This window comes from Prinia subflava, chromosome 11 (assembly GCF_021018805.1).
Source record: "Prinia subflava isolate CZ2003 ecotype Zambia chromosome 11, Cam_Psub_1.2, whole genome shotgun sequence".
Taxonomy (NCBI): Eukaryota; Metazoa; Chordata; class Aves; order Passeriformes; family Cisticolidae; genus Prinia; species Prinia subflava.
Genome location: NC_086257.1, coordinates 13,704,392 through 13,727,132, shown reverse-complemented (window position 1 = coordinate 13,727,132; position 22,741 = coordinate 13,704,392). Strand labels below are relative to the sequence as shown.

Genomic DNA, 22,741 nt, shown 5'->3' with positions numbered 1-22,741 from the left:
TTTAGAGATGGCTCTAACTCCCATTTAGCCAGGTTTGCTAAATTTTGTTAAACCTCACCAGCAAGACAACAATCATTTAACACTATAGAAACACACCCTCTCTTTTCACAGCCTGGAAGAGGAATTCAGGCCCAGCAGCAGAGCACCCTGAAACAAAGCAGTCACCATTTATTCTCACTGCCTAGAGTAATACACAGCAGGGAATCAACCATAAAACTGCAGGAAATACAAGTTTTCTTCACCTCAAGTCTGTCATGTGCATTTAAAGGTGATCCAGGAAAGCCCCTAATACTGAGAAAGCACTAAGATTACAAAATGACTCCGGGAGTAGAGGCACTCTGGCCCAAGGAACCAGGGAACCACACCCAGAGGTTTTTAAGCACATCAGAACTTTTAAGAACAAACTAAGTCCCACAATGTAGATAAACGCTGATAGTTAAATCCAAGAGCTACTAAAGCAGGCAGTCTGACAGCCACCAGTCTGCTTACAAACTAAAATATTGATACAATTCAAAATATTAAAACCCACACTATTGCATAGTAGTTGCCTTTGCACATCAACATGTGAAAGGAATGGGAGTCAGGAAATAACACTATAATAAAGTAAAAAATAGACTGAAAATGAGACTGAACACTCCAAGTTGATGAAATTGTGTATGTTCTTCAGCCAGCTTCAAAATGGAGGTGACACTTCATGGCCCTCAGTTCAGCAGGCTCCCTGCCCCTCAGCTGCATGCTGCTGCTTTGCTATCCAAGCCCAGGAGAGACCATTCTTTTCTGTCCCAGCTCAGTCAAGATCAGCTCTCAAACCAACTCACCCCTGTGGAACCCATCCTCAGTCCTGGGCATCCACCTGGTACTCTGGTTTCAAGATTCTCTGCATCATGCAGTCAGGAACATCTTGTTTTTTCAGACCACTGGCCAGAGATTAAGGATGAAAGTGTTTACTTAAAATTCAGATTAGGAACTTTACAAAGTTTCCAAAAATCCTCCAAGCAAACAATGAAATACATCAAGATTATACTTCCTAGCTCAGCATCTTCCTCTGATTTAACTGGTACTCCTTCTTTGTGCCATGTCCTGGGAAGGGGCTGAGAACAGAATGCAAAAGTTAAGACACATGCACCACACCATTCTGCCTACATCCCCAGATTAAAGGTCCTTCCCAGCATCTCCTTCCAAAAATACCACTTGTCCTCTCAGTAAGGAGACAGAGGACTGCAGGCAGTACAGGACATAATAGCACTGGAGTACTTTGTACGATCTCTCAAGCACAGTTGAAGCGATGTTCCTCTTTAAGAGTTCCTACATTGGTGGCACTCCATCTGAGCAGTGAACACCCAGCAGGCAGCAGCCCCTGCCTGGGACAGGGCTGCACTCCAAGGCAGGAAACCCACAGTACAGATGTAGAGGTGACCAGAGATACTTTCATCTTGCCCTCTGGCTTCGTGCACCAAGTGCTGTAGCAATTTACAGTGATTACAGCCACTTTAGGAAAATGCTGCAAGGTGCATAAAACCCATTTCCATTATGTTAGAAAGACAAGGTCCTTATGGTCTTTACTATGAAGATTTGTAATCCAGATCTGAATTGAGTATTAACTGCTCAAATGTCCAAAAAGCATCCAAAGCAGCACTTCCAGTTCTTTCTTGGGCTAGTTTTCTCTACCTTCTTAGTATTCTTATCAGAACTACAGGCTGAGCAGGAATATTTCTAGAGTGCAAGAGTTGCCTGGTGTTACCCACCACATACAGACTGAGCACAATGACTACAGTCTGGAGTGTTAAAATCAAACTGTGAACGCACAAGAATAGCTGGCAATAAGTAACTCTGGTTTTAAAATAGGGTTTAGCACTGCTGTGGGCTGGAAATTCATCCCACCAGACAAGAGTAGTTAAATCTGTCCCTCTGCCACTGCTGGTTTGTGCTATGATGCTGGGAGAAGTTTGGACTGCAACATCTGAGAAATGTAACCCAGGTTGTCCAACATCTTCGACATGGGAGTATGTAAAACCTGAAGCTGCAGGAGGAGTTGACATGGGTGTGCTGATGATTTCCACGTTGGACAGCACTGTTACAGCAGTGTCCCAAGATGATGTGAAGTGCTCCATCACAGGGGATGTCAAAGTCTGGGAATGAGTTGAGCTGGATGTTTGATATGTCATAGCTGTGGTTGGCGGGCATTCTGTGTCATCGATGCTTAGAGACACAAGAGAAATATTCTGCAGTGCCATTGGGCTGTGGCACATTAGAGATGGCACATTTTTAACTATTGCTGTGCTCTTTAGGAGCCATTCTCGGAAGCCAAGAATTTGGCAATCACATTTCCAAGGGTTGTCATCAAGGACAACTTCTTCCAGCTCAGGTAAAGCAGTGAAGAAGTCTGCAGGAAGAGACTGCAGGTTAGTACTATTCAGGTAAACTTTCTGGAGGTGCTTGAGATTATGAAAGAGATTTCTAGGAAGAACTTCAAGCCTTGTATCATAGAGGGAAATGTTCTGCAGTTTCTGAAGGCTCAGAAAGATTCCCTCTGGCAAACTGGAAATGTTACTTGTATGGAGAGAAAGGCCCCTGAGTTCATTCAGGCCACTGAATGCATTCCTAGGAAGAACCGTAAGCTCTGGGTTAAAACTCAGCACAAGAAGCTCTAAATTTGTCAAGTTACTGAACACAAAATCTGGTATTGTTGAGAGCTTTGTGTGATACAGCCATAGGCTACCAAGATGCCTCATCTCTCCAAACAATACTTCTGGAAGAGACTTCAGTGGGTTTCTGTACAAGGTCAGTTTAGACAGGTCATGCAAATGCAGAAAAAGCCCAGAAGGCAAAACCTGAAGCCTGTTTCTGGAGAGTGTCAGGGTTCTCAGTTTATGAAGACAATGAAATGCATCGGGGGCAATGGAATGGATATTATTGGAATGCAGGAAAAGCTCCTGCAGCTCCTTCAGGCTATCAAACATACCAGATTCTATTGAAGACAGCCTATTAATATACAGCATCAGCCTCTCAAGCCTGGCTAATGCACTAAATATATTTCTAGGCAGTGCTGCTAAGTAATTTCTTGACAAGTTCAGTACTCTGAGTCTGGCAAGTTTCTTCATCACGCCACTGGGAAGTGCTGTTAGTTGGTTTTTGTTCAAGTAAAGCTCCTGCAAACTAGCCAGTTTGTCAAACAGATTTTCCTCCACAGATTTCAACCTGTTGCTTTCAATGATCAGTTGCTGAAGCTGCACCATGTCATCAAATGCTTCTGGGGGGAGTTCAACCAGCTTATTATCTAGCAGTTTGAGGACTTTTAGCCTTCCCAGGCCTTTAAAAGCCGTTGGTGAAACCAGAGCGATGTTGTTTGAAGACAGGATGAGATGCTGTAAGTCCACCATCCTAGCAAAGACATCCTGCAAGTATGATATGTTAGCCTTTGTTATGTGAATTTCTGTCATGTTGCAAGGCAGATTTAACAATTCCAGGTCTTTTATGTGGGGGCCAGAGCAATAAATTGCTTTTTTTGAAGAGCAGTCACACTTCTCAGGACAAATAGATGCATCCAACTGGACGAAAAGCTTGATCATCACTGACAAATGAAACACCAACATCCTTGTTGAAGTGCCAGAAACATTAGCTGTTACAAGAGATAAGAGAGAATCAGGGTTTGATCATAGGTAACTTAGGAGCTCACAAAGATATGTGATTATATCATGAACCTGCAAATGTGTGCAGAATTTTCCTTGCATTGAAAGCAAACTTGAAAATGTCTTTTATTATTTCCTGCCAATATTTCTGAAGTGCTCAGCTTACACGAAGTACAGATAAATTAACTTTTGTAAATCAAATATTCCTTGTTTGTATTTGTACCAGTTAACTATAATCATGATGAAACACTTAAGTAGTCAAAAGACATGTATTTATTTGAACAGAAAAGCATTACAGAATCACAGAAGGGTTTGGGTTGGAAGGGACCTTAAGGATCATCTATTTCATCTGACAGGGACATCTTCCACTGGACAAGGTTTAGTATATTATACTAAATTACATGCCAAAAATATTTTCAAAAATTATCAAAAGGTCATGCACTCACTGTGTTTTTCCACTGTAAGTTATCTGAGGTTTAAAAACAAAGTTTAGCCTGCAAAAATAGACAATGGAGGTAAAAAGGTTGTCCTGTACTTTAAGTGGTGAAAAGCAAAACAGCATCGTCCAGTTAAATCCTGTCTCAGCATTTTCAGCTGATGGCTTCTTGGAACAGCCCAGGAACACACGAGAAGGAACAGGCTATTTTTGACACAGCTTGAAATAACACAGAAGACCCCATGTGGCACAGGACAGTGAGCCTCTGATAACCAAGTCTCATTTCAGCAGCTTAACACAATACCGAGCTATCAGCAGTGGCATTAAAGGACTGTGAAATGAGAGGAAAGAAGTGCATGAAATTAGATGGGAAGCTGTAGCAATAAAGGTACATCTGCATGAAACACACCACAGAGTTGGAAAGTTGCATACATTTCCAAACAAACAGGAAAGCAATCATTGTAGGTATAAACGGTAATATTTAAAAGACCAAGTCAAACAGAAACCCAGAGTCTAGAAATACTTCCTCTATTAAATCATCAAGTTCAAGTGTATCAGAAACCTGAATGTGGCTGAGCAGCAGAATAAGCAGCAGCTGAGGCAGCTGGAAGAGCTACACCACTTCCAGAGATGTAACTGGGATAGCTGCCAAAATGTCAGTCCTCTGCACAGGAACATGGGGGCAGAGGAAGGCTCCAGCCCCACGTACTCTTTTTCAGGGGCAAGAATGAAGCTCTCCCATACCAACCACACAGACAGACTCGGGTACAACCCCCATGTCAGGAAGGACAGCAGAGCTTGTCAGGCACCTGAACTGCTGACATGAAAATACCACAATGGACCCAAACCAGCTGCATGTCATAACTAGCTACTGCATTAAAAAACAAACAAACAAAAAACCCAACAAACAAAAAAACCCCACAACAATAAAAGAGCAAAAGGGAGTGCTTTAAAAAAATTTAAAAATTTTATTTAGGTTCAGAGTACTGAAGTCTGGTAAAATCTCTAACTCTCCCTCAGGAAGGGAAGGCCATGGCATTCAGTGCTATCAACAACCAGCAACATGGTGCCACAAAGCAAGATCTCAGTGGGCTTTTCACAACTCATTGAATGAGATATATGGATCACCAAAAACCAGCACAAGATTTCACTCTTCCAAAGATCTTTCACATGTCAAACAAGAATCTGTCAGAGAATTTCACCCTCCTAGTAATCCTCCCCACCCCAAAACTCTCTCACATAAGCCAGTGATGCTTTTACCTCAATAAATTTGTAACTCAGCCTGCCCCTGATCCTACCTATCCCCATGAGCAGAACCTTCCATCCAGAAACACATTAAGAAATTTCTGTTTCAAGCCTTGACTGGCATCTCAACCTGCACCAGCTTAACTCAAGACTGCAGGAGAACTACAGGATTCACTGAGATGAGAGAAGCATGGATCTAGAGAACCAAATGGAGGGAAAAAAACCCAATTTGGGTATGTTAGAAACTGCAAATGCAGGTCTCTTGGAAGGTATGACTACAGGCCACTCTGTAAAATCAGAAACAAACTCTAGACTGTAGGCTTGTGATGTCTGTTTTCCTGGTCTTACAGCAAAAGATAAGAGAGTATACAAGAAGACAAGGTTAGATGCTCAGAAATGCTAGAAAACACTAGTTTTGACAAACAGCAAAATGGTAGAAATTCTTTGCAAGATATGAAGGCTATTAAGCTGCCACAAGAACTGGAGAAGCCTGAGGGTTTCAAACATCTAGAGGTGCTAACAGTATTTTTTGAAAACAACATTTAAAGCTTTTAACAGTACAGAATACAGTAATACTCACAATACAGATCATCATTATACATTCCCATGAATTAAAATTCTCTCAACCCCTCACATGAGACACCTGGCATTCCAGAAAAAGCAACAGCCTGGCTGGTCATTTACCAAAGTCTGGTCTCCAGCCTCTTTCTCTTTCAGCCCCCCTTTAATATTTCTCAAGACTACAAAAGGATGCCAGAGGCAATACATTAATACTGTTACTGTATCAGAAGTCTCAAATCAGTTTTGAACTTAGTTTTATAGAACACTGAGCACATGTACTGCTCACAGTAGTGCTTACCTCTTTTACTGTCTTGCAAGTTCCTAAACTCATACAAGCATGAAAAAGGAATTTTGAGCTGTACCTTAGAACTTATCTGCTTTTTAAAGGAACTTACTAGGAGGGGAGCAGGCAATCAGGCTTCACCATGACACTGCACTTTCAATGGGAAGTAAAACAGCAGAACGCATCCTCCAGATAACACTTTACCCGTGTTTGCCCAGTTACTGAGACAGACCAAAGGCCAAACAACATCTGAAACTTCAGAGCAGATTTTTGCCTAAAACTGTTCAAACAACCAACTTCCACAGGTTCTAACTCCACAAGCTGGGCTTGAAGCCACTCACAAAACAGGAGAAAGTTTTAAGTCAGGCATCCAAAAGAAGAAAACCCACTTGTAGCTTCTTTGGTAGTGATACTGGAGTATGTTCTTCAGCCAACCCAAAGAAAATCTGAATGAAGTCAGGAATCTACATTTCAATGTGAGATGTGATCAGAAATTTCAAAATTTTCACCAGTCTGCTACATAGGTCTTGACAGAGTGAACACATCCACTTCAAACCAAGGGCTCGTACCTTCACAAAGCTGCTCTGACTTTTAATTTATTGCAGGATGGGAGTCAAAGCAATTTCATTAAGGAATGAAGGGGCTTTTTACTTAATGCTTTGGCTAAACATTCCAAGGTTGACAGATTTAGTTTCTGTTTTTCCTCAAAGTCTTCTGGAGTAGCAGGCCAACAAAACCTAAAACTTGCAAGATCCTGAAAGACAAAAGCTAAGTTTTAAAAATAGAAGCTTGAAATTGAAAGATTAATTTTTTGTTATTATGTAAAAAGGTACTTTAAGTTTCTTTTCTTCAAGTTTAAAATAATGTGCTCTGCCAATGGCTGTTTCAATGGAAGGTGAGCCACAGGATAGAAAAGGTGTCATCATTTCCACATCATTTTTCTGAAGATGACTGTCACAATGGTGACAGCTCAGATCATGCCTCCCAGATTTCCAAACAGAAGGAAGACTGAATAACTGAAGGTGGAAACAAGTTGCTGTCACATGTACAAAGTCTGGCTTGAGAATGGCTCTCAGAAGCCACCAGGTAAAGCTGCAGTCAGTGTGAGCCCCCTGCAGAATAACACAGCAGCCACCCTTCCCACCCCCATCTGCAAATACAGAGGCACTGAACAACACATCCATGACATCAGAGGGAGTAACTCTGTGTTCTTCAACAAGCTTTGGATCTAATTCTGTAAAGAATAATTAAAACAATTACATGAAACTAATGAGAAGAGTTAAAATATCCATTCCTTTTAATTTTATTTTCAAAGAGCTTCAGTCACAAAAATGATTTACAAGTCTATTTACAATTCTATTGTACAGTTATTTATGTATGCCTCTTGACAACAGGGTACCATTCTAGAGCAGCAATACATATTTTAAATACAAAGATGTAGTATCATTTCAGATTTAAAAATAAAAGGAAGCTGAGCTTCTAGAGAGCGCTGTAATGATGAACACTTTAATCTGTGTTAGGCTTGAGGAATTAATGACAAACTAAGTAGTTTCTGGTTCACATAATTATTAAACAAGCTGCAGTTTGTTGAAAATAGTTTTAAAAACCTGAAGCTTTACTGTATATAAAATCAACATATTCAAGACTCTAAAAATTGTCAAAAACCCACAGCTTTCCCTTAGACATACAAAACTCTAAGTTTACAATTCAGAATTTCATGGGAGAAATCCTACAGGACTTGAGCTCTCTCATTTTGTGATGACCAACATAAGCATTAAAAATTTGCAGCATAAAAAGGACTCCACATCTGCTTAGTATTATACTGCATATACAGTACAGGATTATTTACCCAGTTTGGGATGACTGTTCAGCACAACCTTCATGAAGAAAGAAAAAAATAAATAGAATTAAAAATCCAACAACTTTTTTAAAAGTGCAACAGTAAGAGTTTCCAATTTAAAGTTACAATGAATATGGACAGTCAGTTCTGTGGGTTTTTCAGCCGCTTCTATTCAAGCATTATTTGCAGCATTTTCTTTTTACAGTAGATTTAGTTCTATAGTACATTAAACTAGAGTTACTGCTAATTGAATCTGAAGGGAAAGGAAGAAAAAAACTTTAAAAATAACCCTGAGGGATATACAATTTCATGATCTTGTAATTTATTTCTAAAAAGTAACATTTATTATTTAGCAATTGCTTTTCTGGATAGACCAGTCCTTTAAGTATGTGCATAAATAATATTTAAAAATCAGTAATATTTACAAATCCTAATACAACAAAATAAAATACGTACAGATTGAAGTCTGCATACACAAATAATTTAATAATAAATCAAACTTCTCAACATAAGGCCAAAATATACAGCAGGAAGAAAATGTCTACTCAGTATCTAGTGGAGCTCACTAACTTGGTCTGTTCACCTGAATTTAGATTTCCAAGATGAACACTAAGGGATTTTTTTTCACTACAAAATGAATTTCATCTTACTTCAAAACAGAAACTGAATACACTAGTGCAGATCTAGTTTGCTGCATTTCTGAAAACCAGAAAAATTAAACTGCTCAAAATGAGAAAAATTATAGGTGGTCAAATTCAGCTCTTGGGCAGGAAGGCATAAATTCCAATAATTGCAGAATATGCAAAAGCTTATTTTGTGGCTGAACTTGCAATAACAAGACGAATTCTCAGAAAAGCTGATTTATTATTCTTGACTAAGCGTCAGAGCTCAAGCATGCAACCTCAGGAACATTTACCAAACCTGAACGCAGGCCTGGAGGAAACAAGCTCCCATTTGCAAAACATTCAAGTTTACTACGCTCATGAGCCATTAGTCACTCAGCTAAGTGGAGACACTTGGCAATTTCTGTTTTAGTAAGAGTTCGCTACAATGTTCTCTGAAGACAAGCCCACCTTAATAAGCTGTTTCCTCCTCACTTTCTAGGTAAGTCTAATAAACTAGAATAAGACTGAAAAACTAGCTTCAGAAACCAAACAAGCCAAGAGAAATTATCTGTTTCGGGAAAGTACTAAGCAAAAGCATATAAAAGGGAAAGACACAAATATTTTCTTTCAGTTCTCATGAAACAGCGAATCTAAAATGAAATGGAAAGCAGAAGCTTATGCGTTTAAGGATAAGTCACAGCTCCCAGGTCCAAGATGCATAGCTTCACAATATTTTTCAACTAAAATATTATTTTTGTTTAGATTTGAATACTACTTACGCAGCTAAGAATTATTCTTCATCAGTTATTCCATGCTACAAAGGTTTTGTAAAATCAACATTGGTAGAAATTAGCCAGCTGACTCAGGTCCATGACTAATTAACGTATCCAATGTTTGCAGACCCTTTAAAAGCTATCAATGTTGTTCAATGTTTATGACCTTATGAAGCCAGGATAATAAGAACATTGCTCTGTTGAATGAATGTTAAGAAAACCACTTCCCCCCTTTTCTCCTGCTCCACTCCTCAGAAATAAACAACAACAACAACAACAACAGAAATCAGGAAAAGAGTTGACAGCTGGACTGGAAGATAGTACACCATATGCATACTATTTAGGAGGAGCAATAGCTTCGACAACCAAGTTCTAGGAAAAGGTCTTCCAAACCATTTAGCACCACTTTTTAAATTCCCTGTTGGCACAGTATATTCAACACTGCAGAAACCACAACATGATTGACATTAACATGGTTAATGGTTGGACTTGATGATCTTGAAGGTCTTTTCCAACCTTATTGATTCTATGAGCAGCAGGGTGCACTGTCCATAATGCCTTGCAGAACAGCACAAGGGAATTAGGCCTGATCTGAAAAATTCTGCTTATTAAAACAAGGCTGGAATGGAATTGTCTCCACAGGAATTTAAAAGAACAAAACAAAACAAGACAACCCAGAAAACAAAAAGGGAAAAAAAAGGAAAATAAGAAAGAAAAAATCCCTAACATCAAACCCTCAAATTCTATCATCAGAATATACACACTTCAAAACAATCCCAGCTGGCCACTGAGTTTGGGGCCCTCATTCCACAACTACCCTAAAGGACCCGACTTCCTTCTCTAAAGGATCTCTACAGAATCGTGACTTCTGCAGACCTCAGATCCCCTCCCAAGGCTTGGAGGTATCTTGACCAGTTAGTCGCCCCTGGTCAAAAAGAGATAATCAACACTCAGTATTTATCATCTTCCCAAAGACACCAAGACCTTTCCAAACATTTACAAAGCTGACAATGGTTTGGAGATAAGTAATTTGTGGTTTAAAAAAACCAAAAAAGTTTTAAGCCTTGCAAGTCAAAGTGCTGTCTGCCTCTATTTCTTTGTAGACCTATTTTTGTAGTGGTCTTGTGTTCTGATACTGCCATATGGCAAAATGATGTATGGCTACCCCTAGTGCTTAAGCAGCATTAGTGGTGATACAAGCTTCTATTTTTTTTTCATCTTTTTTTTTAATAAATAAAATCTGCATAAGCCTTATAGTTTTGCAGCAAGACAGACTTTAGCTCAGTTTTCTCTTAATTTTGTTTGTACAGCTACATGTAGCGCTTAAGACACTGGCAGACTCTTTGAAATGCTTGTGCTCTTAACGTGCACAAATCCCACACGTGGGCGTGTGACAATAGACCTCCCTCCCACTCCCATATCCCTTGCAGCAGTAACTCTGGTTTTACTACTTCAGGGTATATAGGAAAATTATCTTCAGATTTACAAATAAAACATGGTCCACAAATGGATAATCCAATCCTTCTGCTGGAAAAAGCAAGGTCTATGGAGAAATGCATAGCTAAATGTAATAAAACATGACATACAAGTAAGAGTTTAGATTCTCCATCCTTCTTTCTCCAAAAATTTTAGAGTGTAGCCAAATGACTCCCCCGCTGGAAGCCACCTAAGCCCTTCCTTGTGGTTGGCTAGAAAAGATGTCAGGAATCCACATGAAAGCAATGTGCTTATTTCTAATGGACAGAGCCTATTGCTTCTGCAGCATTCCCAATTCCTGCTGTGGCAGACTAAAGAACTGAACTTAGAACCCAAACGTTACACCTGGAAACACTCCTTACTAATAGGGACAAACTTAGAGGTACACACACGAACTTTAGGACCGTTCTGAGGCACAAAACTTTTCATCAGTCAAATAAAAAACAACTAAACAAACAAAATAACCCAAACCAACCAAAAAAAAACCAAACAAAACCCCTCTAAACCACAACAAGGTTGTTAAGCACCTCTAGTACAGCCACGAAACCATCACATCATAGGGTTTACATGAACACATGCCCAGATAAGCAGGTTAGAACAACTATAAAGATACTCCAGGCAAATAATGTGAACCTGTTTTAACTGCTCTGCAGTTTAAACCTTCAAATGCGTCTCATTTAGGAACAATGAAATCTGAAAGAAGGTGGAAGGAAACACAATCATTTTTGTTCTGCCTAAGGTAACTTACATTTTTAAAATGTATAGCCATAAGACGCCTGGCTCTGAATTTTGTATTCAGAGAGACAAAACAATTGGAAATATCTGCATTAGAATTTGACATTTAGCACACTGCAGTTTCAAATAAAGCCTTGAAATTACATTCTTCTGAATACTACTAAAGATACATGCCACCAAGATCCACTGCTACGTTACAGTGATGACTTGATATGAGCCATTCTCTTGGGATGGTGCTTTTGCTTCTGTTGTTGTCCTGGGTTTTGGTGGCCATTCTGGATCTACCAGCAGTTCCTGAGCTAGGTGCATATACTTGGCTTTTGGTGTCTTCTCTCTACAGCCCAACAGGGAAGAAAGGAAACAGACTCCACAGCGGTCCCCAGCCTCCTGCAGAAGTGAACAGATTTGAAAATTGGATTACCATAACAACAAAAAAATGGTGTCAGTATCAATATAGTAAATCACTAGAAGAAAAACTTCTTATTTCAGTCTTTAATATACTACTTCATTATCACATTGGATTGGACCTGTGGTACAGAAACTCTTCTGTTGTGTCATTTCTTGTATTTTATGGCAGTAATGACATTCAAAAAACATTAAGAAGAAAACAAGTATTTCACATTATCATAACATCTAAGACTGCCAACAGTTTTTATGCATATTTTATAACCATGTCAATAATCACAGATAGAACAGGGAACAAGAAATGATTTTACTGTTGGAGAATAAAAGCCTGGTCTAGAAAAAGCAAATTCCCAAAACCACTTTTTAAGTCATAAATTGTTAAACTGAAGGTAGCCAGTCAGACAAAGTAGCAGAATTTAACTTGCTGGTATGTGAAATCTAAATACTACAGGTATTAAAAAATATACAATTTCTTAAACTGAAGTCTTCCTTGCTATGTTTCCTCTCCCAGTCTTAAATTGATGTAATTTAATTAGCTGGGGAGGAGAAACACCATTCCTCACTCTTGAGACTGAACCCCTCTCACGTCTCAGAGAGCACCTGTAGTCTGCAGGGCTGACATTTTAATGGCAATATATTCTACAGTTTTCATCATGGTCTAAGTGTCTATCAATTTGGGAACTGAACCAAATGTGAGCCTTGAACACAGTTTCCATTATTCAGTGAACACAACCCAATTTGTTCTACAACAGGCTCAAAAGGACAAATGTAAATCTGAAGTGAATACATTTAATAACATTTAGTGCTGAGAAATAAACCACTGTAATTCTAGCAAGTACAAATGTACAATCAGCCAAAAGTAGTAAGTCAACAGGCTTAAAGTAAAGATGATTTTTATGGGATTCACATATATTTCCTTCATGTAATAAAAGCAGAGGGGCAGACCAGACCCAAAGTCATGGTTACCTAAAAAATCTTTCAGTGTCCTAAACCATCTGAAGTAGTAATAGTGTGTTTTCATTTGCCATCTGGTTTTATTAGTACATGCTGAAAATTACTGCTGTCAGACAATGACCTAAAACTCTAAACCAAATTAATTTATTTTTATTGTTTCTAAGCAAATCAAGATGTTCCCAGTCCTAGCATGCTAGCTTGTGACACCACAAATAAAATTTGCTAATGTGGAAACTAAAGATGAAGTGAGAAAAGTCTTAAAGCAACACTCTAGGTTTGTTTCACAGTTCTTGCACACACTAAATTCTTTAAGTGTCAATACAGAAAAAAAATATAAACCCAGAAGGCTTTGCTTTTAATATTCCAGTTACAGAAATCTAATTTAAGCAGACTTAAGCTAAAGATAAGGCAACAGACACTTATAGATAAGAGACAAAACCAAATTAATCCACATGCACTCAAATGATGACAGCAAAATACTCGTCTCCAACCTGAGGCGGCTGGGGTATGGTGAGGCGAGATTCTCCTTGTTTGTCTCGATTGAACACAACCTTCCAAAGGATCATATCAAGGAGGACATTCTGTGAGACATTACAGTGAGTGGGAAGAGTTAAAGAAACTAATGATCATTTGTTGTTAGTATGCACATTACAAATAAAACCTGAAACAGTGCGTTAAGCATAACTAATTCAGAGGCAAGCAAAACAGAGAGTTTATGCTACTTGTCGGTACTTTTGTGATAAACATTTTCATTCTTAAAGTGCTCACACAAAATTTAAGAATGTGAACATGTACTCTAAAATCACAGCAACCATTGATACGGGTAAAAAACAAACACACGTGTTTCAATACTCTAAAAATCTGTGAAGCACCACATGAAGACATCAGTGCTTACAGTAGTTTCCCTATAAAGCATCTTTAACATTACAGTGCATTTCATTTTGGAGCTATGCTTTTTACATAGTCTGTTTTAAAACAGTGACATTCTCAGAGAAATGGCAGTGGGGTGGCAAAGCTGAGCCACCAGCAAGAATGGAGGAATTTGGTCGGTATAGTTCCAGATTTTTCAAAGAGGGCAGAACTTGAGCAGTATGTTGAACACACCTGGTCATCCTCATACAGTTGCATGGGTGGACTCAGGAGCTTGGAGCAAATCTGACAACACAGGTGTGAACCTGCACCTTCCATGGCTTTGAGCCTACAGCTCTGATCCTTGGACAGATTCCATTTCTAACATCTGACTAACCTCTGCCGTTGAAAATGGGGAGCTGATTAGACTGTTGGAACAGATTTTTATAATGCTTGTGATTTTATAATATACCAGAATTTGACAGTGCTTTCATAAAGCATCGGCCAACAAATCCTCAGCTTGTTAGATGTTCATTTTTGAAGCCAGTCTGGTTTAAACATGTCTATACCAGGCATCAGGGGTGAGGAGGAACAGCTGCTAGAATCTGCCTTTGTTGTGCAATATTTTCTATCATCTGGTAGAAAGAATCTGCATACTTTGTGAACCTAGTCTGGCATCCACATGGAAAAGCTTTTCAGAGCATTTCAGAAAACAAACTGAAAACAACCACGGTCAGAAACTATTCCTGTTGTAGAAGCAATGACAAAACTACATATAATCATAGCGTGACACAAAAGTGTCACACTGGCAAGTGTGACTAAAGAAAATCCAATTCCTCATGTATCTCATGAGACACTTTAAGAGGCAGTTCCTGAGGGACAACTCTCAGCAGAACAAACTCTAGGTGAAATACAGGGTACCTTGTTAAAAGATGGAAGGAGCTGCCACCAGCAGCCTCTCCCAAATACTCAGAATGTGACCTGTGGCACCCACTAAGCAGAAAATCCAGCCAGGCCAACAAGGAAAGAAAGACAATGAGCTCTGCTGGAAGTGAAGGAAAGAAATAGCCTGGGATTTCTACACAACACACTGGAGCCAAGGAGTTGGCACCACATGACAAAGCTTTAGGGAGTGTAGAGTAACACTGCTGGAACTGGGTAAAGGCAGTTCAGGAGGTGGGTTGAAGTTGTGGAAGGTGGAGTGAGTATTGTAAAACAAGGTTTGGGATTTGAGGATCACTAGACAACAGTTCTGTTGGGACATCTGCTGTACAGTAAAACAACTCATCTGCCATAACAAAGCAGTCAACTTACACTTACAAAGTGGAATAAACTTGGTTTAAGACAAAGCATAACAGCCCAAACAATTAGTGCCAAGAAGTAGGTACTTCTATTTTATTACTGAAGTCCAGGCAACAAGACAAATAGGGAAGTCTGTTTCAAAGAAATGTGCCAAATCACTCCTGCAGTTTTGGTAATGAAAGTTAAATGACTGAAGTGTAGGAAGATGCTAATTCAAACCTGCATAGGAAAGAGTGGGATGAGGTTTGAAATACTGGGTCAAAGAACACAGTCAGCAGGTAATTATACTGCTGAGGTGATGCTTAGTAGAAACTCACAGTCTTCAAGCTGATGTGACAAACAGCAAAGCCCAGAAGTGGAACTTCATAAACATGTATTTAAACCAGAGCAGAACAATTTGTCCTCAAGAGCCACATGCTGATACCTGGATTGGCACTCTGTACAGACTTTCTACTGGAGCCCTTACACATCCAGAACAGAAACAACACCAGATTCTATAAAAGTTACAAGATCAGCTGCAGAACAAAGGAGTTTTCAAGCTGATGGTAAATTTATTTCTTTCAGTAATCTTTATCATTGGACTGAAAATTGAAATTGAATAGGAGAAAATATTTCTGTCTAGGAGGTTTGTTTTAAATTTAACAGAAGACATAAAAAGCCATGATTCTGAAGTTTCAGAAAAGCTGTTTTGTTTCAGTGGTAAAGACAGCAATATATGTGTAATTTGACTTTTCGCAAATAAAAGGAAGCAAAAAAAAAAAAACCCCAACTATTAAGCATTCACGAATACAAAAAAATTAAAGACTTCAAGGACATTAAGGAAAATCATCACAAGAAGAGTTTGAGTACATACAGGACAACGTAAAAAAGGCACAGGAGCTTTAATAGCTTGTTAACAAGAAGACAAGAGGCCAAGAAAATTAATATCTACTGATACATTTTGGAAAAGACAAGTTGTCACCTGCCATGTGAAAACACAAAAACATGTTCCAATAGGCAGCAACATGAGAGCATATTTTGCAAGTTCTATTTGGAACAACATTTTAAACACAAAACCTTGATACTTTTGATTCAAGTATCTGAAAAAAACCTTCACTTGAGTTATTTTATTCTAGAGCACAAATAAAGGGAAAAAAACATGTAAATTGGACAGAATATTAATGCTGTAGTACTCTTTGAAGGCCAAAATTAAATGATCCAAGCAAGTAGTATGCTGGTTACATTGAAAGCAATCCCTCACATTCTAATGGAAATACTGATTAGAAGCTGTAGAAAATGTTACACAGTAAAAAAAGATAATTGTAGTGTGCAAGCATTAGATAATGTTGGAAGACTTTTTCATCTTGCAGGAAAAAAAGTGACTCATGACTGCAACCAAAACCCAAACATATTCAGGTTGGAAATGACACATCACTTAACAGGGAGAAGAACCACAGTAATAAACAACTGACTGTGAATCCAGACTTCTTCTGGAAGATTTATCTGCCCAACTTTGATTCTTGGAAACAAAAACAAAGCACCTGGATGAAATGTAGGGCATGATTCTGCACACATTAACTCTGGAATTGCAGCAGAAGAGGTCAACATCCAGAGTGACTGGCTCCAGACAAGCTCAGTGATGGAAAAAGCAGATTTGCATGAACACCTCTACTTCTGGACTTTGATCATATCAAACAATCAAGTTATACAGACCTGCATTATTCTCAAAAATAAGCTATGTGTATGATCCAAATGAAGGAAGGGGGGGGGTGCCCTAAGGATTTTATATAGTTCTCTAGTATGTTGTTATTCTGAAGTAACACAGAAAATACAAATAGAGTATTTTAATATGAAATAGTGGAATTTTTAAGTCTTTCAACTTCCTCCCCGCCCCCAATTTTTATTAAAAAAGCTTTTAAAATTATACTTTAGACATAGAAAGTCTTGACACCTTAAATCTAGCTTACAAGGACATTTGTAGAAATACACACTTAACAAGAAAACAGCAGCCACTCATACTGGCATGCTGTGAAGAGTGACCTTCTTAAATAAAAGGCCAACATGCACCCTGAAAAAAGGAACACTTAGAAGCCTTTTTTCCATGCAGATTTCTTACCTCTGTCAGCACAGACACAACTGCATTTAGAATAACGATGATGACAATTCTCAGGCGCCACTCAGGTGGCACACACACAAGCTGTGGAAACAAGTTGCCAGAGCTTAGAAACACATTATGTGCAGTAAACACACATTCAAAACAGACTCAGCACTATAAATTCTCTCTTCCCCACCCAGTGATGTGAAATTAAAGCTCTGCAGGGGTACATTTGTCCCAAAGGCAGCCCCTCGGTTCCCTGAGTAAACTGACACACCCACAGATCCGCTGACTCACCTCAAGAAATTCGTCAATAGGTTCAACAGGATGCAACATGATGAAAAATATGAAGACATAAAGAACTATAACAGATAAAACAAACAGAACTGTAAAAGAAGAAAAAATAATTAATTGGACCATCTCACAATCAAGAGTTTTAGACAGTTTTATCATGTATCCTGAGTTCATTATTGCCCAGAAACAACCTCCCTTCTCCCTCTAAAACCCTTCCAGGCAAATTTGGGCAATACTAGTTATGCTGATAGCCATAAAGAGAGAGAAGACCTGACTCCTTCTCACTGGCTCACTTGTGGAGGTGAAATACACAAGTATATACACATATACTTCAACACAAAGCAACTATTAACACAAATTTCTCCCTACAGTTTACTATTTCCTTATTTCTAGGTGTGATTATGAAAGGATAACTTCACTATGATCTCCTAGCAACACTATTGCTTCTGAAGTGGCACAATAGAATCGCCAACAAGTGCACAGTCACTTGGGAGTTTTATTTGGAACTGTATAAACTAAGAAAGGACTTACAGTTTTTGTAGCATGGTTGTCTAAAGGGCTTTCCTTTAGAAAAGACAATTGCCACTATGAGGTACTGAAAACTGGATATAAAAAACAAAGTTGTGTTTTCATAATTCTTAATGTAATGTTCATCATGAATAGTCTCATTCTCATGGTGTGCAGAGCTTGTGTTCTTGGCGTCCAACATATTACATGCACTGCAACACAAAAAACATTGAACACTGAGTTATGGAGAAGAGCCAAATGGGGCCCACTTATTTACAGAAGTAATAACAGAAAAAATTTCTACAGTGGTAAAAAAGCTTAAACTTGAGAACATATTACAGGTAGTAAGAAGTAACTAAAACTGTGGCAGAGAGGTAGCAATTTTTGTGAATTCAGAGATTCGAGTTCTTTCATGCTGCCGGTTTGTAAATTATCTACATAAACTGTTCAAAAACTATCACTGTAGACAGACTTCAGAGACAGGTAAGGAAATACTGCAATCTAACAAAATAAAAACACCTCTTCATTTTCAAAAATATGAATTTGATTTACTGTAAGTCAAAGAGGAAAGCACAGCTTTATAACATGACAGAGATAAGACAGATCTGAGCCATAAATTTCAGATTTCTACCTCAGCTGTCCCAAAGTTGAAGAGTCATTAGACCAAGCCATCTGACTCTGACCCAAGTTTGCTTTTCAGCCACTGGGTAGCTCCCATGTATTAGTATGCTTTTCACAAAAAATCAGCAGACTAACAAGTTGCCATACAGAAGCTTTATTTTCAAAGTCCCCAAAGGAGGGCCAAGAAATAAGAGCGCAATATTGCCTATAGTTTTCCAATCCCTACTGTATCCCACACAGAGACACTGAAACACTTACTCAGAGTCTGCTGTCCAAGGCTCATACCAGGACTGCTGTTTGACCCAAAAGAACCCCAAGGTTTGGAAAGCAAGGCAGATGATGATCTGAGACAACACGGAACACAGAAGTGGACCTGAGATAAGACCTGATGGAGGCCTTCGTGCAACCAGCTCTGTCCAAGCAGGGTTCAGACTCACTGCAAAGAGAACAAAAAACAACACATTGCATCATTATGGTTTTCAAGAATTATCCTGTTCACATTCTGTGGGATTAGAATGGCTTGCTCATGACATCACTTTAAAATTTAGTCCAGAACTGCAAATGTGAAACCACCTTGAAAAGACCATAGAGCCCTAGAACAATGCCACAGTGCCTTCTACAGGCTGGCTCCCCAGTAGCACAGCACTGCAGGGGACAGTAGCAGCCATGAGACTTAAGGAATTAGCAGTGTCTGGCCAAATTCCTTTTGTCTAGCACAAGGACTTACAGCTTGCCTCCTCACTTTCAGACTGCCATTGCTTCAATTAAGACATTTTTATTAAATGTGAAAATGGAATTCTACTGTTAGCCAGTGAATTGGATCCTAACCTCGCATGTGGAATCAAATGTTTCACTAGGCATACTTTGAGTATAACATTTTGTGGACAGAAGTTAAAAGTAAGAATGCAAAGAATCAAAACATTTAAGCAAGATGATACTGCAATAACTCCTCTTTTCATTCCAAAACCAGCTTCCTGTACTATGAAGACTTAGTTCCCCAAAATCATGCCCACAGCCTGCTTCTTGTATGAGGACATTTCACAAATTTCAGATGAATCTAATTCAATACACAGTGGTGGTTTGGGTTTCTGAATGCATAGATGTAATAGTCATAACATCTTCACTGTATGTCACAGTGTTTTCTTAAAACCACATATAATTAGATATTAAAGAAAATCTGACCAAGCAAAAAGTGGTCCACAGGAGTGCCACAATGGTAATTTGGTATAGTACTTACTAGTGAAGACAACCACCAAAATGATTGCCAAATCAATGAAGAGAAACTGGAAATCTCCCAAATTGCTCAGGATCTGGAGAGAAATCACAAATGAAACACTGGTAATTTCTTCTCACCACGAAAAATTTATACTGACCCTCTTACAGCATTAATTCTTTGAATTTCAGTCTATAAACAAGACAGTGTCCTGTTGAACAGGCCTCCTTTAGCTGCAGGAGTCCTGAATATTCTACAATTTACAGAATAATTCCTGAAGTATCATGATATGAAACAATTTCCTTTTCAAGATGGACAAATTATTTGTAATTGAAATTTGTTTGTAATCAAAATTATATTATTGAATATAACAGCTTAAGCCTACAGTTCTTTAAACACCATAGCCTTACTATGTACTCATACAGCTGTATGCTGTATTAAAATTAAAATTTCCACCTCAAAGGTCCTTTAATAGTCTGCACCTTTAACTTGCTCAGAATAAAAATTAAAATACAGGATTTCTATCACATGCCACTATTGTGAAACCAATCATATTAACAGGAAATATTCCACTTTGCTTCCCCTCCCACCCAAATCAGTACTTCCAGTTTCTTTCAATTGCAACATAAAAGGAATGCAATCCCCTTTAAAAAAGTTAGGCTATTTCAAAATGCTGAAAGTTTTTACATAATTGAAACCCGTATATATGCTTATTTGGTCTTCCCACTGTAGAGATTTTCTTCTCACAGCCATTGGTTATTGCCTTTTCTAAACAGATACTACCATGTATTTTGTACAGTTAATGTGAAAAAAAAGCCCAAAATAGTAACAATACTTTTAGTCTAAATGTATTTTTGAATCCATGTGTTGTACGCAAAGGGACTTGCAATAATTTGTATTAAATTTTATATCAACTTTCAAATCTCTGAATTATGCTGACACTGCGTAGGTATTTACTGAATACTTACAGAATACAGCAAAGTAACAGTGATGTACTGGATGATGCTGTATAATGCCATGAATTTAAACACACAGAAGGAAGTTATTAAAGCAGCACGGCCTTCCCTGTCAAAACAAATACAATCATGTAACTACAAAACTTTCTGTGCAAGCAGTTAACTTCTGCTTACCAAAATGTTAGCTGCAATTAAACACACCATAAACCCTTTGCTTTGAAAAATTAACTTTACATGGACAAAGGATTTTACAACATAATAGTAAATCATGCTATGGCTGGGTTTTGCTCAGAGTACCTTCAGCAAAGAAACAGAACCACTAAAATGTATGGATTGCTCTGTAATTCACACTGGTTTCCTACAACATCAAACATATACTAAAATAGAGCGTGCAAAATGAGTTACATAGACACATTTAAGTTCACAGTCAGGGACTGTGAATGTAAGCACGACATGATCATTACCTGATCAGCTTTGGCACACAGGAAATACTGGGTGTCCTGGAAGTGAATGGTGATGCCACAGAAGCCTCAAGTTCAGACAGAGATATACCACCATGTGCCCTCTTCAATGCCTGCCGGGTAACATTGAAATAGAGACCATTTTAAAACTTGCCTTCAGCTGTATAATTTAACTGAAAGGTTCTGTATAGAAAATAAAAATATACTTACCCCACAGTCATTTGCTCCATCTCCACACATGCCCACATAGTAACTATAAAAACCAAACAGACATCAGCATTCCAAACCATTCTCCAACCATGGTCCATTTAGCTTATTTCATTAATTACTTCTATATTACTTTGAGTTATTCAGAGTTTGCATAACAATGTATGATCATTAATGCTGAAATCAATTACTGTTGCTGTTATACATATAAGAAAGTAAACAGAAAAGTAACATTACAATGACAGGTCAACCAAAGCAATAATGGTTAATTAGCTCTCTATCATCCCAAGGTTGTCTAAAGAATCTTTGCTCTAGGCAATGACACTTTTGTAGTATTTTGTAGAGCTGCAAGGCCTGACACCAACAGTCACATATTGATTGACCAATGTGAACAGAAGTCTTCCTGATAATATTTCTGTAATGCACAGAAGACATTTGATGGGTTTGTTTCATAAACCAAGCAACTGCATTTATAAAATGTTAGTCAGTTTATGCACATATTCCTCACTTAAAACTCCATGAAAAGTCTGAAACTTTCCTAACTAGCCAGCAGATGGTACTACTCTCATTCTATTAGATCAGCTAATGGGCTGATCTATCAACACAAGGAGTTCCATCAGCCCAGCATTTTTCTTTAGCCAAAACAGCTGGCAGCATGCATAATTTTTGTCTCCTATTGCACCAAACACATTCAACCCTCTCTCTTTCTATGCTTAAGGAAATACTTACTCTACATTCTGTAAAGCTTCCACCAACTGAGTTTTCTGATCAGGCGCCATGCGAGCAAACACAGTGCCATGGAGCACGAGCTGCAAGACAGGAGAGATCTTAACACTCACAGGGCAAAGTCTGCTCACCACTCAAAGTGCCCATACTAAAGTAAAATGCTTACCTTGGGTACCAGGTCCTGAAAATGCTCCAAAATCACTGCAAATGACTTCCCATTCATTGCAAAATGGTATTTTGTCATCTGGAGATCCTCAAGGCTTTCATGGACCAATTTAACTGGAATATCCTGTCAAAAGTAGTTTAATACTCTAGCTGTAATGCATTTACACAGATACCTTGCCATTTCAAGCTAATACTCAGAGGGATATTCCTGGAGATCCTACACAAGACCAGGTTTATAAGAACGTCACTTGAAAAAAAAACTTCATACCATAAAAACACTACTAAGAAAATGTAGTTTAACATTACAAGCAGCTAGAGAAGTTTTAAGAGATTGAAATGTTAGGGAAAAAACATTGTCAAGTGAAATGTCAAATATCATATCACAGTTGAAAAACTACCTCCCCCAGCTGCTTTACTAGTCTTT

At 38.5% G+C, this 22,741-nt stretch overlaps 2 protein-coding genes across 4 annotated transcripts in view; both read right to left on the bottom strand.

Annotated features, from left to right (window-relative positions):
• Window positions 1–850: 850 nt before the first annotated feature.
• GP5 (glycoprotein V platelet) lies at window positions 851–7,328 on the bottom strand. The gene is made up of 2 exons (XM_063407977.1): window positions 4,434–7,328; window positions 851–3,621 (listed from the first exon to the last, which is right to left on the bottom strand). Exons 1-2 carry the CDS (start codon window positions 4,523–4,525, stop codon window positions 1,665–1,667), a joined length of 2,049 nt encoding a protein of 682 aa, XP_063264047.1. The 5' UTR covers window positions 4,526–7,328; the 3' UTR covers window positions 851–1,664.
• A 113-nt stretch (window positions 7,329–7,441) lies between these two features.
• Window positions 7,442–22,741, bottom strand: part of ATP13A3 (ATPase 13A3) — a 54,958-nt gene continuing 39,658 nt past the window's right edge. For 2 of the 3 annotated variants that reach the window (XM_063407976.1, XM_063407974.1), the window contains exons 23-34: window positions 22,319–22,441; window positions 22,156–22,235; window positions 21,430–21,472; window positions 21,223–21,332; window positions 20,771–20,867; window positions 19,827–19,899; window positions 18,848–19,025; window positions 17,993–18,180; window positions 17,465–17,553; window positions 17,189–17,269; window positions 13,434–13,523; window positions 7,442–11,970 (exon numbers count right to left, since the gene is read on the bottom strand). In XM_063407976.1, the coding sequence (XP_063264046.1) occupies window positions 11,773–11,970; window positions 13,434–13,523; window positions 17,189–17,269; window positions 17,465–17,553; window positions 17,993–18,180; window positions 18,848–19,025; window positions 19,827–19,899; window positions 20,771–20,867; window positions 21,223–21,332; window positions 21,430–21,472; window positions 22,156–22,235; window positions 22,319–22,441 (1,350 nt within the window). In that variant the 3' untranslated portion in view covers window positions 7,442–11,772. The remainder of the gene's footprint in view (window positions 11,971–13,433; window positions 13,524–17,188; window positions 17,270–17,464; window positions 17,554–17,992; window positions 18,181–18,847; window positions 19,026–19,826; window positions 19,900–20,770; window positions 20,868–21,222; window positions 21,333–21,429; window positions 21,473–22,155; window positions 22,236–22,318; window positions 22,442–22,741) is intronic. The other variant, XM_063407975.1, reaches the window with a different exon arrangement.

What these genes read in the sequence shown, in the direction of transcription:
- GP5 (XM_063407977.1), bottom strand. Translation starts at nt 4,525, where the DNA reads ATGATTGCTTTCCTGTTTGTTTGGAAATGTATGCAACTTTCCAACTCT. An exon ending in CTTTATTGCTACAGCTTCCC is followed by an intron (nt 3,622 to 4,433) that starts ATCTAATTTCAT and finishes ATCTCTTGTAAC; the next exon opens with AGCTAATGTTTCTGGCACTT.